The sequence below is a fragment of the Mobula birostris genome, chromosome 29, assembly GCF_030028105.1.
Source record: "Mobula birostris isolate sMobBir1 chromosome 29, sMobBir1.hap1, whole genome shotgun sequence".
In the NCBI taxonomy this organism is placed as follows: domain Eukaryota; kingdom Metazoa; phylum Chordata; class Chondrichthyes; order Myliobatiformes; family Myliobatidae; genus Mobula; species Mobula birostris.
Window position 1 is genome coordinate 35,356,675 of NC_092398.1, and position 16,759 is coordinate 35,373,433.

At 46.9% G+C, this 16,759-nt stretch overlaps 1 protein-coding gene across 1 annotated transcript in view; it reads left to right on the top strand.

Moving 5' to 3' along the window:
• The first annotated feature begins 1,439 nt into the window (after positions 1-1,439).
• Positions 1,440-16,759, top strand: part of LOC140190119 (catechol O-methyltransferase A-like) — a 31,618-nt gene continuing 16,298 nt past the window's right edge. Inside the window, exons 1-2 of the mRNA XM_072246616.1 lie at positions 1,440-1,679; positions 13,018-13,297. Of these exons, the coding sequence (XP_072102717.1) occupies positions 13,018-13,297 (280 nt within the window). The 5' untranslated portion in view covers positions 1,440-1,679. The remainder of the gene's footprint in view (positions 1,680-13,017; positions 13,298-16,759) is intronic.

A 16,759-nucleotide genomic window follows, 5' to 3' on the forward strand; every position in this document is an offset into this window, starting at 1 on the left:
GGAGCTGGATTAACGTCAGTGGGGATACTGTCAGTGGGACGGTAATGGGAGAGGGTCACTGAGGGATTGTGTTGGGGAATAACATTAAATATAGTTTGTATAATGGGACAGCAGTCGCTGAGTCACTGACACAGGGTGCTTGGGAGAAGTGTGTGAGTTTGATGTAGTAGATGTGAAACTGAATAGAGATTTATTTCGTAATGCTCATTGAAACCGTAGTGTATTGAATGCAGGGATAGAGTGGAGATGGTATGGCTGTTTTCCATAGTGGGGGAGTCTGGGACCAGATGGTGCAGCCTCAATGATTCCTTTAGAACAGACATGAGGAGAAATTTCTTCAGCCAGATGGTGCGAATCTGAGGAATTCATTTCCACTGGCGTCTTGGAGACCAAATGATTGGGTAGAATTAAAACAGAGTTTGATATGTTCTCCATTCTGTGAAAAGATTAGATTAATGTATGCATCATTTCTGATATAATTAATCCAAAAGCACCATGTACAAAACTTATATTTCAACTCCCTCTGACCTTCAGCCGTTGTGTTCAAAGTATGACAGTGTTCTTTGCTTCCTCCCTCCTTGTCTGGCAATGATTCCTGTTGGAAGGTTTGTGAGCAGAACATAGAATAATACAGGCCCTTTGATCCACAATGTGGTGCCGACCTTTTAGACCTTAAGGTCATAAGACATAGAAGCAGAATTAGGCCATTCGGCCCATTGAACCTGCTCTATCATTTCATCATGGCTGATCCCATTATCAACCCCAGTCTCCTGCGTTTTGCCTATAACTCTTCATGCCCTGACTAATCGAGAACCTATCAACCTCTGCCTTAAATATACCCACTTGGCCTCCACGACCCTCTGTAGCAGCGAATTCCACAGTTTCACCACCCGCTGGCGAATGAAATTCCTTCCCATCTCCGTTCCAAATGGACGTCCTCTATTCTAAGACCCTCTGGTCTTAGACTCCACCACTATAAGAAACATCCTCTCCACGCCTTGCAGAGCGTTCCCTGCACTGCCTGCTCTCTGCGGAAAAAAAAAATTATTACCGCTAACGTCCTGCAATCACCTTAAAAATTACGTCCGTGTTGTATGTTAGCGAGGACTTCGTCTAGTTCAGGGCTCCCAACCTTTTTAGGCCATGGACCCCTGCCATTAACAGGCTGGCAACCCCTGGTTTAGTTTGTGTTTGAAACTCAGAACAGGTTCCACGTGTTTTTTTTGCGACTGCCTGTCTCTCAAGATTGTATGTTGTAGAGATATGTACTTTGATAATCAATACACTTTGATGAAGAACAACTGTTTGTTTAAAATCCTTCCGCCTCCCGTCCAGTGCTGGCTAGTTTGTACCATGAACCACTAAACCAACTGTAGCAAACATAATCCTCTTGTGAAGCAGTTCGTCACGCTGCAGGCTTCTGTACAATCGGGTTTTTGTTTTTGATCTCCAGTGATTCGCTTTCCCGTTCCCTTGCTGACCCAACCATAACACACCAGTCAAGTGCGCTGGAACGGAGCCACGCATAATCCCTGACGGTTCCTCGCTGTGGTTCACTGATTTCGAACATAGCCGCAGCTGGAAAGTTGCTGGTTTTTCTCCTGTGTTGGCCGGCGAGAGAGAGACTCTAGAATCACTTCTCCGGTAAACATCACCAGAGAGCAGGAAGTCATTCAGAAGTAAGTCTGTCAGAAACTGATAAATGTTTTTTTTAACCCACTACGAAATGTGTTCTGCACACAACAGGTAGCGTTGGCCCTCACAGGTCAGAGTTTGGAGTAATGGATGTTAATGTTGGAATTGTATAAGATGCTGGTGAGGCCTAATTTGGAGTATTGTGTGCAGTTTTGGTCACCTACTTACAGGAAAGATGTAAATAAAGTTGAAAGAGTACAGAGAAAATTTACAAGGTTGTTGCCTGGACTGGAGGACCTGAGTTGTAAGGAAAGTTAGGACTTTATTCCTTGGAAGGTAGAAAACTGAGGGGATTTGATAGAGGTATACCGAATTCTGAGGGTATAAACAGCATAAAAGCAGTAGGCTCTTTCCACTGAAGCTGAGTGGGATGACAACTGGAGGTCATGTGTTAAGGGTGAAATGTGAAAAGTTTAAGAGGCACATGAGGGGAAACTGTTTCAGTCAGAGGGTTGTGACAGTGTGGAATGAGCTGCCAGCATAATTGGTGCATGTGAGGTTGATCTTAACATTGAAGGGAAGTTTGGATTGGTACATGGATGGTAGGGGTATGGAGGGTTATGGTCCCAGTGCAGGTTGATGGGACTTGGCAGTTTAAAGGGTCTGGTCTTTGCTGTACTTGGCTAAGTCTCTGTAATTTTCAGAAGTCTGCTTCTGAAATTTGTACTTCCTTGGCTCTGTATTTTGTCGTCTTTAAAAACAACTTCCTCACCCCGGTACGACGAAACCATTTAACAGCCAGTGAAGTATTTTTGCAGATTGGTCACTTTCTCTGCAACACTTGGCAAACATACAAGATGCCTCAGATAGCAACAGGATTTCATTTCTTTATGAAAAACTACTGACCCAGATAGTCAGGCTTACAGGACAGCAGGCCCTAAGCCTGCCGTTAGTAGACATCAAGTCTGGGGACGCAGGAGTTTCTCTCCTACGCAATGTCTTAACCAGTTGCCCTCAGCTGATAGGAGCTACAAACTGTTTTAAACTCCATCCACAGCCTCTCACTTCTGGGCAGGAGGTCTTCACAGAAACTGCTTTAAAGGTTGTGTGGCCGGTCTTAGGACAGATGTGCAAAGCCTGTGTTGTGTAACAGTGGATGAAAATAAACCCTTGGGTTTGGGTGGCATTGGCTCCTTTCAAGTCCCTGTGCAACGTTGATGTGGAACTGGTCGATCCCTTCCCCTCCTCTCACAGTTTCATGCATCCCCCGACCATGGCGGACCATGCCTTGTGGTCCTCTAGCATGGACAATGGTTGCGTATGTGGTCCAGGTGTTCATCGACACCGGGTTTTTCTGATCGGTACCCCATCTGACCATGGTCCCCAGCTTACGTCAGACCTCTGGGCCACAATGGCCCAGAACCTTGGTGTTAAATTTCACCCTATTACAGCTTTCCTGTGCTAGCAAATTCACTGTTCCTTATAGGTTGCTGTGAGGGCCTCCCTGGTGGTTGAGTGCAGGCACGGTCATCTCCTGTGGGCCCTGCTGGGGCTTAGAACAGCTCCAAAAGAGGGCCTGCAGTCCTCTGCAGCTGAGTTGGTACGGGCAGCCACACAGGGTGCTGGGTGAGTTTTATTGCTGATGCTATGACCTCCTGGTCAGCAGCACAGCAGCATTCCACTTCCTCAGTGAACTCAATACTTCTTACACCCCTTCCTACCTCACATCATGGCACACAGAACTCTTGGGTTCCAGTTGACCCATTCTTGTCTGCCAAGATGCACATCAGCACTCAGTTAAGCCCCCTTATGATGGCCCGTTCCACATTTTGGACTTTTATCGTAGGTGGGAAGGGTAAACCTTAAACCTGCTGGATGGTTCCCCTGCCATACTTCCGACATCACAGCTTGACCATCCTTGTGCGTGTCAGCACCACCCCTGGGTGAGCCAGAGGCACCCACTGTTCCTCCAACCAAGGCACATAGGACCCAGCCAGGCATGAGCTCCAGTCAAGCTCTCGATGACAGCTTTGGTAAATTCTGGGAGGGCCGTGTAGGGTAATGTACTGTGCAACAGATGACTCATTGTTCATAATAGAAACTGTTCTGCATAATTCGCCAACACCGTTATGGAGTTTTTGTGTTCACTTTAAGAGGTGGTGTCTGAGGTGGTAACATCAGGGTAAGGGTGACTGCTTTTGGTTTGTTCGGAAAGGGCTGAGGCTTTTGTTAACCACATAAATCGACTCTCTCACGTTTGATTCACAAGATCCTACACACGCATGTGACCAATTAACGGATCTCCCACCTGGCACTTATCCCTGTAAGCTCAAGTGCTACACCTGTCCCTACACCTCCTCTCTTGCCACCATTCAGGGCCCCAGACAGTCCTTACAGGTGAGGCAACACTTCACTTGTGAGTCTGTTTGGGTCATCTATTGCATCTGGTGCTCCCGGTGCGGCCTCCTCTACATCAGTGAAACCCGACGCAGATTGGGGACCGCTTCGTCGAGCACCTCCACTCTGTCCGCCAAAACAGACAAGATCTCCCAGTAGCCACCCACTTCAATTCTGCTTCCCACTCCCATTCAGATATGTCCATACATGGCCTCCTCTACTGCCATGATGAGGCTAAACTCAGGTTGGAGGAGCAACACCTCATATACCGTCTAGGTAGTCTCCAGTCCCTTGGTATGAACATAGAATTCTCCAACTTCCGGTAATTCCCTCCCCCTCCCTTCCCCTATCCCTATGTCACTCTGCCCCCTCCCCCAGCTGCCTACCACCTCCCGCATGGTTCCACCTCCTTGTACTACCCATTGTGTTTTCCCCTATTCCTTCTTCACCTTTCCTGCCTATCCCCTCCCCCACCCCTTTATCTTTCCCCTTACTGGGTTTTCACCTGGAACCTACCAGCCTTCTCCTTCCCACCCTCCCCCCACCTTCTTTATAGGGCCTCTGCCCCTTCCCCCTTCAGTCCTGACGAAGGGTTCCAGCCTGAAACGTCGACCAATCTTTTCCACGGATGCTGCCCGACCTGCTGAGTTCCTCCAGCGTGTTGTGAGTGTTGCTTTGACCAATTAACCTACTAACCAATACGTCTTTGGAACATGGGAGGAAAGCCACGTGGCAATGGGGAGAACGTACAAACTCCTTATAAACAGTGGCGGGAATTGAACCTGGGTTGTTGCGCTGTAATAGTGTTAAGTGAAACAGGCAGATCATGTTTCGGATGCCGGTCCGAGGAACCTATCAGGGCCCCTCCTGTACCTTTCTTCCAGTGTTGCTTCAGTTCCATATAGTGCCATTGTAACTCCCTCCATTCGTCTGTCACGATGTGCCCTGGCATTGTCAGAACTCAAGTGTGGCGGAGAGACGGACTTCGATGCAGGGGCGGAGACCAGAGTTTATTCATGATAATCCCAACAGAACATCAGTGGCCTGGCTGAACGACACCACGAGACGTAACATTCTCAAAGCTAGGACTCTGTGACGAATACTAATCAGGTGTCTATTTAAATAATACAAGTAACATAGAGTCTCAAATAAACTTAACAAGTTCAAAGAGAAGACACGGTAGGAGACTGCATTACAAAGAACAAGTCGCTTGAAGAAAACCACAAGGAATTCTAAATGATTAATGACTGTTATTAAACAACAATGAACCAATTCATGTGCTGTAAAGGCCTCAGAGCCAAGCTCTAAGGCTCTCTGTACAAGCTCAGAGTACCCCCTTCCCTATGGCCGACATTAACAGTCTGGGGGAACCTGGAGAACCTTGAGACAGGGAGAACACTGAATAAACCTGGGAAACCTTGAATACTCTTCAGAAACCTGGAGGGCCATGGGAAACCTGGGTAACCTCGACAACATGGAAAATCTTGAGATCCTTGGTGACCTTGACAACCCTGAGAACCTCAACGACCTCGACAACCCCGGGAACCCCAACGACCTCAAGAACCCCGAGAACTTTGAAACCCCAACAACCCCGGGAGCCTCAATAACTCTGACAACCCCGAGAACCTCAACAACCCCAACAACCCTGGGAAGCCCAACTGCCTCGAGAACCCCGAGAACTTTAATGACTTTGAAACCCGGAGAACCCTAATGACCTCAAGAACCCCGGGGACCTCAAGAACCCCGGGAACCTCAAAGACCCCGACAATCCCGAGAACCCCAACGACCTCAAGAAGCCCAAAAACTTTAATGACTTTGAAACCCCAAGAACCCCAACGACCCTGACAACCCCGAGAGCCTCAATGATCCTGACAATCCTGGGAGCCTCAATGATCCCAACAACCCTGGGAGCCTCAATGACCCCGACAATCCCGGGAGCCTCAATGACCCCGACAACCCCGGGAGCCTCAATGACCCCGACAACCCCGGGAGCCTCAACGATCCCAACAACCCCGGGAGCCTCAATGACCCCGACAACCCCGGGAACCTCAATGACCCCGACAACCCTGGGAACCTCAATGATCCCGACAACCCCGAACCTCAATGACCCCGACAACCCCGAGAGCCTCAAAGACCCCGACAACCCCGGGAGCCTCAATGATCCCGACAACCCCAGGAGCCTCAATGACCCCGACAACCCCAGGAGCCTCAATGACCCCGACAATCCCGGGAGCCTCAATGACCCCGACAACCCCGGGAACCTCAATGACCCCGACAACCCCGGGAGCCTCAACAACCTCCAGAACCCTGGGAACCTTGGCAAATATTGAGAACCTGGAGAACTTAAATACATTTCTGCAACTGTATTTACTCAGGAGGCAGACACGGTGTTCATAGACACGGAGCAAGGAAAAACGGGATCAACTTCGTGGACTCTACAGGAGGAGATGTTTGATGCAAATTAGGATGGATAAATCCCAAGGGTGTTCCCTCAGATCCAATGGGAGGCAAGTGCAGAAATTGTCAGGGCCCCAGCAGAGATATTTAAATCATCCTCAACGACAGCTGAAGTATCGGAGGACTGCAGAATAGCCAAAGTTGTTCTGCTGTTTAAGGAAGGCTCTGTAAATAAACCAGGAAATGATAGGCCGGTGAGCCTGACATCAGCAGTGGAAAAGTTATTGTAAAGTATTCTAAGGGACCAGCTATGTAAGTATTTGGACAGACATGGATTGATTAAGGATAGTCAGAATGGCTTAGTGCATGGCTGGTTATACCTAACTGATCTTACAGAGTTTTTCGAGGAAGTAACCAATAAAGTTGATGAAGGCAAGGCAGTGGATGTGGTCAACATGGACTTCAGCAAGGCATTTGACAAGGTCCTGAAGGGGAGGTTGGTCAAGAAGGTTCAGTCGCTCAGCATTCAAGATGAAGTAGTAAGTTGGATTAGACATCGGCTTTGTGGGAGAAGCTAGTGAGTGGTAGTAGATGGTTGCCACTCTGGCTGGAGGCATGTGACTAGTGGTGTGCCACAGGGATCAACGCTGGGTCCATTGTTGTTTGTCATCTATATTAGATTAGATTAGATTCAACTTTATTGTCATTGTGCCAAGTACAGATACAAAGCCAATGAAATGCATTTAGCGTCTGACCAGAAATGCAAAGAATAGTGTTATTTACAAAATAACTGCGAATAAAAAGTAAGTGCTACAGCACACAAATATAAAAGTACTGACACAGTACAATATGGGTGCAATACTGCTTAGTGCTGTGATGCGAGGTTCAGCAGTGTCACAGCCTCAGGGAAGAAGCTCTTCCTGTGCCTGCTGGTGTAGGAGCGGAGGCTCCTGTAGCGCCTACCAGATGGGAGGAGAGTAAAAAGTCCATGGTGAGGGTGAGATGCATCCCTGATAATGCTTTTCACCCTGCCCAGGCAGCGTTGATGGTAGATGTTCTCAATGGTGGGCAATTGCGTGCCGATAATCCGCTGGGCAGTTTTCACCACACGCTGGAGTGCTTTGCGGTCTGATATGGGACAATTACCATACCACACTGAGATGCAGTTGGTGAGTATGCTCTCAATGGTACAGCGGTAAAAGTCCGTCAGTATCCTGGGACAGAGGTGAGCTTTCTTCATGCTCCGCAGGAAATAAAGGTGCTGTTGTGCCTTTTTGGTCAGGATGGAGGAGTTCAGGGACCAGGTGAGATCCTCGGAAATGTGGACACCAAGGAATTTAAAGCTTGATACACGCTCCACTACAGTTTCATTGATGTAGGTGGGGATGTGAGTGTGGCTCCTAGCATGCCTGAAGTCCACAATGATCTCCTTGGTCTTCTGGGTGTTAAAGGCCAGGTTGTTGTCAACACACCATGCAGCCAGGTGCTGTACCTCGTCCCTGTAGGCCATCTCGTCATCCCCTCTGATCAGACCAACCACCGTGGTGTCGTCTGTGAACTTGATTATGGAGTTAGAACCACGTACAGGAACACAGTCATAGGTGAAAAGGGAGTACAGAAGAGGGCTCAGCACACAGCCTTGAGGCACGCCGGTGTTCAGGGTGAGAGTGGAGGAGGAGAGGTTGTCTAACTTAACTGATCGGGGTCTGTTAGTCAGAAAGTCCAAGGTCCAATTGCAGAGGGATGAGCTGATATCAAGCTCTTGAAGTTTGGCGATCTGCTTAGAGGGGATCACAGTATTGAATGCTGAACTAAAGTCAATGAACAGCATTCAATGATCTGGATGATAATGTGGTTAACTGGATCAGCAAATTTGCAGATGACACCAAGATTCGGGGCGTAGGGGACAGTGAGGAAGGCTATCAAGACTTTGCAGAGGGATCTAGACCAGCTGGAAAAATGGACCGAGAAATGGCAGATGGGATTTAATTCAGACAAGTGTAGGGTGTTGCACTCTGGTAGAACCAACCAGGGTAAGTCTTACAGTGAACGGGAGGGCACTGAGGAGGAACAAAGGGATCAGGGAATACAGGTCCATAATTCATTGAAAGTGGCATCATAGATTAATTAATTAATTAATTGTGGTGCCGTATGGAATAGGCCTTTCTGCCCCTTTGAGCCATGTTGCCCTATGTAATCCTAGCCTAATCATGGGACCTTACAATAACCGTTTAATCTACCGAACTGGTACATTTTTGGACTGTGGGAGGAAACCCACGCGGTCACGGGGAGAACGTTTGAGCTCCTTACAGGCAGTGGTGGGAATTGAACCCAGGTCACCTGTACTATGAAGCCTTGTGCTAACCACTACGCAATATGGTTGTAAAGTAAGCTTTTGGTACATTGGCCTTCAGAAATCAAAGCACTGAGTATAGGAGATGGGATGTTATGTTGAGGTTGTGTGAAGGGTCACATGAAGTATTATGCGCTGTTTTGGTCACCTGCCTACAGGAAAGAGGTAAATAAGGTTGAAAGAGTGCAGAGAAAATTCACAAGGACGTTGCTGGGTCTGGAAGTCCTGAGTTGTAAGGAAAATTTGAATAGGTTAGGACTTTATTTCTTGGAATGTAGAGGATTGAGGAGAGATTTGATAGAGGTATACAAAATTATGAGGGATATAGATAGCATAATTACAAGCAGTCTTTTTTCCATGAAGGTTGGATGGAATTACAACTAGAGGTCATGGGTTAAGGGTGAAAGGTGAAAAGTTCAAAGGGAAGATGAGGAGAAACTTTTTTCCACTCAGAAGGTCATGAGTGTGAGGAATGAGCTGCTAGAGCAAGTGGTGCATGTGAACTCGATTTCAATGTTTAAGAGAATAGGTACATAAATGGGTAGGTGTATGGAGGGCTATGGTCGTGGTGCAGATTAATAGGAGTTGGCACGGATTAGATGGGCTGAAGTGTCTGTTTCTGCATGACTTTAGGGCTCTAACTTAGACCCAGGAAAAGCCTTGAATGTTGACAAGAGAAGTTCAGAACATGGACTCAGATTGTGGACTTGAGAAACTCAGAACGTAGACCAGAGATACTTGGAATGTGAACTTGAGAATAGATTACATTCTCACCTGAAGCCGACTGACGTGAAAATGTTGCTGGGCCCATTACTTGGCGGGGTCCTTCTGTCACCGTGGGCGAGCAATGTTGGAACCCAAGTGCGGAGGAAAGACAGTGTAGAGACGGAGACCAGAGTTTATTCATGACAATCCCATCCGGTAGGCGCTACAGGAGCCTCCGCTCCCGCACCAGCAGGCACAGGAAGAGCTCCTTCCCTGAGGCTGTGACCCTGCTGAACCTCACATCACAGCGCTAAGCAGTATTGCATCTGTATTGTACTGTCTCAGTACTTTTATATTTGTGTGCTGTAGCACTTTTTTTAATTCACAGTTATTTTGTAAATAACACTATTCTTTGCATTCCTGGTCAGATGCTAACTGCATTTCATTGGCTTTGTATCTGCACTCGGCACAATGACAATAAAGTTGAATCTAAATCTAAAAATTGAATCTAAATCTAAATCTAGAACATCAGTGGCTTGGCTGAATGGCACCGCGAGATGTAACGTTCTCAAAGCTAGGACTCTACGATGAGCACGAATCAGGTAACACTTATCAAATAAACTTAACAAGTTCAAACAGAAAACACCGCAGGAGACCGCGTTACAAAGAATGAGTCGCTTGAGAAAAAAAGTCACAAGGAATTCTAAAACTGCAAACACGAGGAAATCTGCAGATGCTGGAATTCCTTGTAACACACATAAAAAATGCTGGTGAACGCAGAAGGCCAGGCAGCATCTCTAGGAAGAGGTACAGTCGACGCTTTGGGCCAAGTCCCTTCTTCAGGACTAACTGAAAGAAGAGCTAGTAAATACTAGTGTGTTACAAGGAATTCTAAATGATTAATTGTTAAACAACAATTAGCCAATTTCAGGTGCTGTAAAGACCTTGGAGCCCAACGCTGTCCGGCTCCCCACACAAGCCCAAAGAGCTCATCACGTTGTAAGTGTACACGGATCTGAGCTGAATATTTCATAAGCATGGAGCAGCATCTATGGGAAGGAGGAAACAGTCGATATTTTGGGCCGAGACCTGCTGAGTTCCTCCCGCACTTTGTTGCTGTAACATCTCATGTTTGAAAAACGGTTTTAGCACTCTTACACTGAGAGTGGGCCCGCTGACTGTTAACACAGTGACTAATCATCGGTCCTCTTGTATCTGCCTTTGACTACAGGTCCTAGTCGAGTCAAGGGCTCCCTTGGTTGAGTTTATTTCTTACATCAATACAGCCTGGAATAGGCCCTCTGAGCTACACCGCCCCACAATGCCCAACCAACCTGATTTAGCTCAGGACATTTTACAATGACTATTTAACCTACCCGGTACATCTTTGGACTGTGGGAGGAAACCGGAGCACCCGGAGAAAGCTCACACACTCCATGGAAACGCCTTGCAGAGGATGCTGGGATCGAACTCCGAACTCTGAGCTCTGATGCCCTGAGCTGCAATAGTGTCACGCTACTGTGGCGCGCATCCTGGCAGTCAACTGAGTACAGCCCAGCCCATCGCAGGCAACGCATGCTTAGAGGTAGTGCTGCCACAAGAAATCAGCGTCCTTCATCAAGGACTCATGCCACGCGTGCTATGCCCTCTTCGGGCTGCTACCATTGGGCAGGAGGTACAGGAAATTTAGGCCCCATACTACCAGGTTCAGGAACAGTTATTACCCCTCAACCATCAGACTCCTGAACTGGTGTGGATAACTTCACTCACCTCAACTCTGAACTGATTCCACAACCTATGGACTCACTGTCAAGGGCTTGACAACTCATGTTCTCAATATTATTTATTTTTATTTATTTGTATAATTTGTCTTCTTTTGCACACTGGTTGTTTGTCAGTTTTTATCTCTAATTTTTCATAGATTCTCAAGTATTTCTTATCTTTCTTGTAAAATGCCTGTAGGAAAATAAATCTCAGGGTAGTATGTGGTAAGTAAACACACTTTAGTAAAAAATTAACTTTGATTTTGACTCTCAGTTCCAATCCCTCACCTGTGCTGTGCTCCTTTTATGACTTGTAAAGATTCTGCACGACATCTAAAACTTTGGCAAACTTCTACAGATGTGTAGTGGAGAGTGTACTGACTAGCTGCATCATGGCTGGTATGGAAACACCCCAATTGCCTTGAACAGAAAATACTACAAAAAGTAGTGGATACGGCCCAGTCCGTCACGGGTAAAGCCCTCCCCACCATTGAGCACTTCTACACGGAGTGATGTCACGGGAAAGCAGCATCCATCACAGGGTCTTCAACCCCCCCCAGACCAGGCTCTCTTCTCGCTGCTGCCATCAGGAAGAAGGTAGAGGAGCCTCAGGACTCACACCACCAGGTTCCAGAACAGTTATTACCCCTCCACCAACAGACTTCACTTAACTGTCCCATCATTGTACCCACAACCGTTCAAGGATTTTTCATCTCACGTTTTCGGTATTTATGGCTTAGTTTTTTTTTGTATTTCACGTTTGTTTAACTCTTGGATATTGGCGTTTGTCCATCCATTGGGTGAGGTCTTTCAATGACTTTATTGTTTTTCTTTGTATTTATAGCGAATGCCCACATAAAGTACTGTGCAAACGTCTTTGACACATAAATGTATATAGCTAGGGTGCCTAAGACTTTTGCACAGTACTGTATTTGTTACTGCGGAGCGGAGAGCGACTTTGTAAATCTGGTGGGAATGAAGTTGAATAAAGTTATCCCCATTGGTTCACGATCTTCTTGCCGTCTTATCCACTTGACCCATGGATGAAAGTTCATCGTTCCCTGAAAGTGATGGTACTTCCATCCCAAGGTCTCTCTGTACATCATTGCTCCTAATGTCCCCACCATTCACTCCATGAGTTTGCAAAGTGCCTACTTGTTTTAAAGTTCAAAGTTCAAAATACATTTATTATCAACGTATACATATGTCATCTAGTCCCATGCCGAACCATTTAAACTGCCTACTCTCATCGACCTGTATCCGGACCATACCCGCCCCCCCCCGCCATACCCTTTCACTCCTCTAGTTGTAGTCCCAGCCAACCTCAGTGGAAAAAGCTAGCTTCCATGTACGCTATCTACACCCCTCATAATTTTGTAAACCTCTATCAAATCTCCCCTCAATCTTCTACGTTCCAAGGAATGAAGTCCTAACGGATTCGATCTTTCCTGATAAATCAGGTCCTGCAGCCCTGCCATCATCCTTGTAAATTTTTCCTGTTCTCTTTAAACCATATTACGCCTTTCCTGTATGTAGGTGATCATAACTGCACACAACACCAGTAGGCCTCACCAATGTAGACGGCAGCTTGGCGCCATCTTATCCAGAAGACAGTTTTCCGAACGTTTTCTCCCACCTCCATTGTAATCTGTAGAAATTGCCTCAATGAGCTTCCTTGTGTGCTTTCAAAAAATTCTACCCTCATCGAAGTCCCTTGCACAATCCCTCAACTGTGTTAACCAATTTGTTTTAACCGTTCCCCTGCAGATGTACCTTGTGATCGCAGTGAGCTTGGTGATCATTGGCTGTGTGGTTCTGTTGACGGTGGGTCGTCTGCTGAGCCAGTACAAGGGCACACTGGTTCTGCTGTGGCACGTCGACATCTGCATCCGCCTGCGGGATTGGCTGACCCGCAGCACCCAGCCCGAGCGCATGCTAAAGTACGTGCTGGACAGGGCTACAGCCGGCAGCCCACAGAGCGTAGTGGACACTATCGACGAGTTCTGCAAGGGCATCGAGTGGGCCATGAACGTGGGTGACAAGAAAGGCAGGTATTGCTCCCCTTCCAGTGCATTAAACCAGACGTCCTGTCACTTAACAACACCCCTCACACAGGCAGTCAAACACCTGTGGGTTTTACGTAGAGCCGGGAAGAAAGAGCGAGGGAATTACGGTAGCTGGGACCCAGGCATTCCACAGCACAATGCCAGAGGTTGTGAAAGTATCGGAAAAGCGTAGATGTCTTGTGCGATGTTTCAGGCTGAGACCCTTCTCGCTGGCAACAACAGTGACGATTTCTTCCCCTTCATAGATGCCGCCTGACCTGCTGAGTTCCTCCAGTATTTTCTCTGTGTGTTGCTCTGTATTTCCGCCATATGCAGAACTTTTTGTGTTGATAACTGTTTTATTTAATTAGAGATACAGCGCAAAACAGCTCAATTCTGCGCCACGCAGCAACCCCACCCATTTAATCCTGGCCTCATCGTGGGACCATTTACTATAACCAGCTAACCCACTAGCCTATAAACAGGAGCGCCCAGAGGAAACCTACACAGTCATGGGAAAGATGTACCAATTTTTTATTGAGTTACAAAGCAAAACAGCCCCTTCCGGCCCTCCGAGCCGTACTGCCCAGCAGCCCCCTGATTGTACGGGGAGAACGTACAGACTCCTCACAAGCAGCAGTGGGGATCGAAGTTGAATCGCTGGTACTGTAAGGCACTGTACTAACCTCTGCGCTGCCTGTTGACTATTTATCAACTGACCTGGGTTAGCCAACTCTCTAGGCAACTCTCAATTAATCAAAGTTTGCACCTTATTGTCTGCACAAACAACAACACAACTATGTTGACCCCAGGCCAACAATTAGAACATGAAGTCTACTGTTCCCTTTGTGCCAATACTCACTCAGACCACTTCCCCAATTTATAACACTGATATAGAGATCTCCCATTGGCCAGATGATTGATCCTTTTTCTCCCAGTCCCTGGCATGGGGTTGTTCTTTGCGATGGTTAGTTTCCAGAGTTCTTGCCCCTTCGCATTTGAAGTTCCTAACTCTTATGGTCTTCCTCATCAGTTCAATGTTGCATTTTAATCTCATTGGCTCGAGGTCATCTGACTTTGGATTTTGTCCAAGGGCTACACAGCTTCATGCCTTGGGTGACTTCTTTTGTTCTATTTGACTGGTTCAAACCAGTCTAACCAAGTCACCCAGGCATCAGGCCAAAATAACGAGATTACTTTTGCAAACCTGCACTTATATACAATAAACAGCTTATCTGAGAACGAGCTCACGTTTAGCAGAAACTCCGTGTGTCTATGTTCAGTTGCTCTGGTTAAGTTATCCCAGAACAAGAATCAGTTCATCAAACAGTTCACAAACTGGAGGCTACACAGCAGCTTCATTCCTTCAAGCACGTGGCAAGAACAAAGACATCTGGCTTGTCTACTTCCACGGTCCTTGACCCATTGGAGTTTGATGGTTTCTTTCATATTTAAATTTCTTCATGACCAACAATACAGTCAGAGTCAGAATCAGGTTTAATACCACTGGCTAATGTTGTGAAATTTGTTAACTTTGCAGCAGCAGTTCAATGCAATACATGATAAATCTAGAAAAAAAGCAATTACTGTAATTGTATATTAAATTGTAAGTTAAAATAAATAGTGCAAGAACAGAAATTTTAAAAAGTATTGAGGTAATGTTCATGGTTCAATGTCCATTTAGGAATCGGACAGCAGAGGGAAAGAAGCTATTCTTGAATCACCGAGTGTGTGCCTTCAGGCTTCTGTACCTCCTTCCTGATAGTAACAAAGAGAAGCGGGTGGTGGGGGCCCTTAATGATGGACACTGCCTTTCTGAGGCACCGCTCCTTGAAGATGTGCTGGATACTACAGAGGCTGGTACCCATGATGGAGATGAGTAACTTCACAACTTTCTGCAATTTATTTCAATCCTGTGCCCCCTCCCCCTCTATACCAGTCAGAATGCACTCCATGATACAACTGTAGAAGTCTTTGAGTGTTTTAGGTGTCAAACCAAATCTCCTCAAACTCCTAATGAAATATAGCCGCTGTCTTGCCTTCTTTATAGCTGCACCAATACATTGGGACCAGGTTAGGTTCTCAGGATATTGACCCCCAGGATGGAACTTGTAATTGCAGTCCTTTCCTGCAGACAGCATCAGAACTGAATTCCAAACTCCGATGTCCTGAGCTATAATAACATTGCGTTAACCACTAACGCTACCATGGTGCCCCCTGTATGTCTTGTACACCTGATGCTTTGTACAGTGGCCCAACTACCAGGGGCTGTGTGTGTTCGTCCATTGTCAACATCGATGAGGACCTCGACATCATTATGATGGTGTCGAGACTAGCGCGTGATTTGGATTTAAGTGAGGGAGCCTTGCGCAGCGTCAGCCTCACTCTCTCTTCCCAATTCCCATCTGGATCCAGTGGCAAGACAGAGTCGAGACGGCTGGAGATGGGACTAGGCGCAATGGATGACCAGGACGTCTTCTGTGTCTAGTCCTGCTCTACATGTTCCATGACACTTGCAGAGACCGTTGGACCTTCCATTGGTCTCGTCCGCTCAATCTGCCGGAGTCTGTCTTCACGTGCTGGGATAGACATCTCCCTATCTCACCGAGGGTTTGAGACCCGTCGGCTACCCTCACTTGGTTTAGCCGGCTTGTCGAAGCCGTTGCCCGGGGTGTGGCCGCTGTCGCATGCAAACAGCTACGGGGAGCCACAGGTGAGAGCTGAGTACCAGGTGGGGACCAAAGGTGGACTAACTGCCTTGAAAAGGACGCGACATGTTCCCCCACCAGAGGTGCTATCCCTTCCTGACACCCCTTACACTCCTACTGGGTCTACTGAGATAGTGAAAGGTATTTCTTTTAGCGCAATGACTCCCCTTATTGACTGATCACCTGCCCATGCACATTGGTCTGTTGTCCTCTCTCTGCAAAGTCAAAATATCAGTTAAACTCACCTCCACATAAGTGCTTTTATTTAATTGATATGTAGTTGTAAAGACACAACAAATTGGTGATGAGTAAATCTGAACGTTAGCGGATATCACCAGCTACACCGACAGTTACGAGATGTCAGAATTTGGAGGAAGGGAGAGAGACAGTGAGAGGAAAGAGTGAATCAGTACAGAGAAGGCCGTCGTGAACGCGAACAAAGGGATCGTGAGTAACAGTGAGAGACGCACAACTAACAAAGTTATAGTGAAAATAACATGGCGATGGCCTTAGCTGGGAAAGTTGATGAATTTGATATTGCTACTGAGGACTGGGAATAGGAAATCGAGAATAGTGGAACTGTATTGTAATGCAAACAGTGTGGAGGAGCAAAAGAAAGCCCCTACACTTCTTGCTTAATAGGCCCAAGAACGTAGAGTGTCTTGCACAACGTAGTAACCCCTGAAAAGCCAGCAAGCAAGACGTTTGACGAAATTGTTACAATCTTACAAAATCACTTGAGCTCTAAGCTGCTGG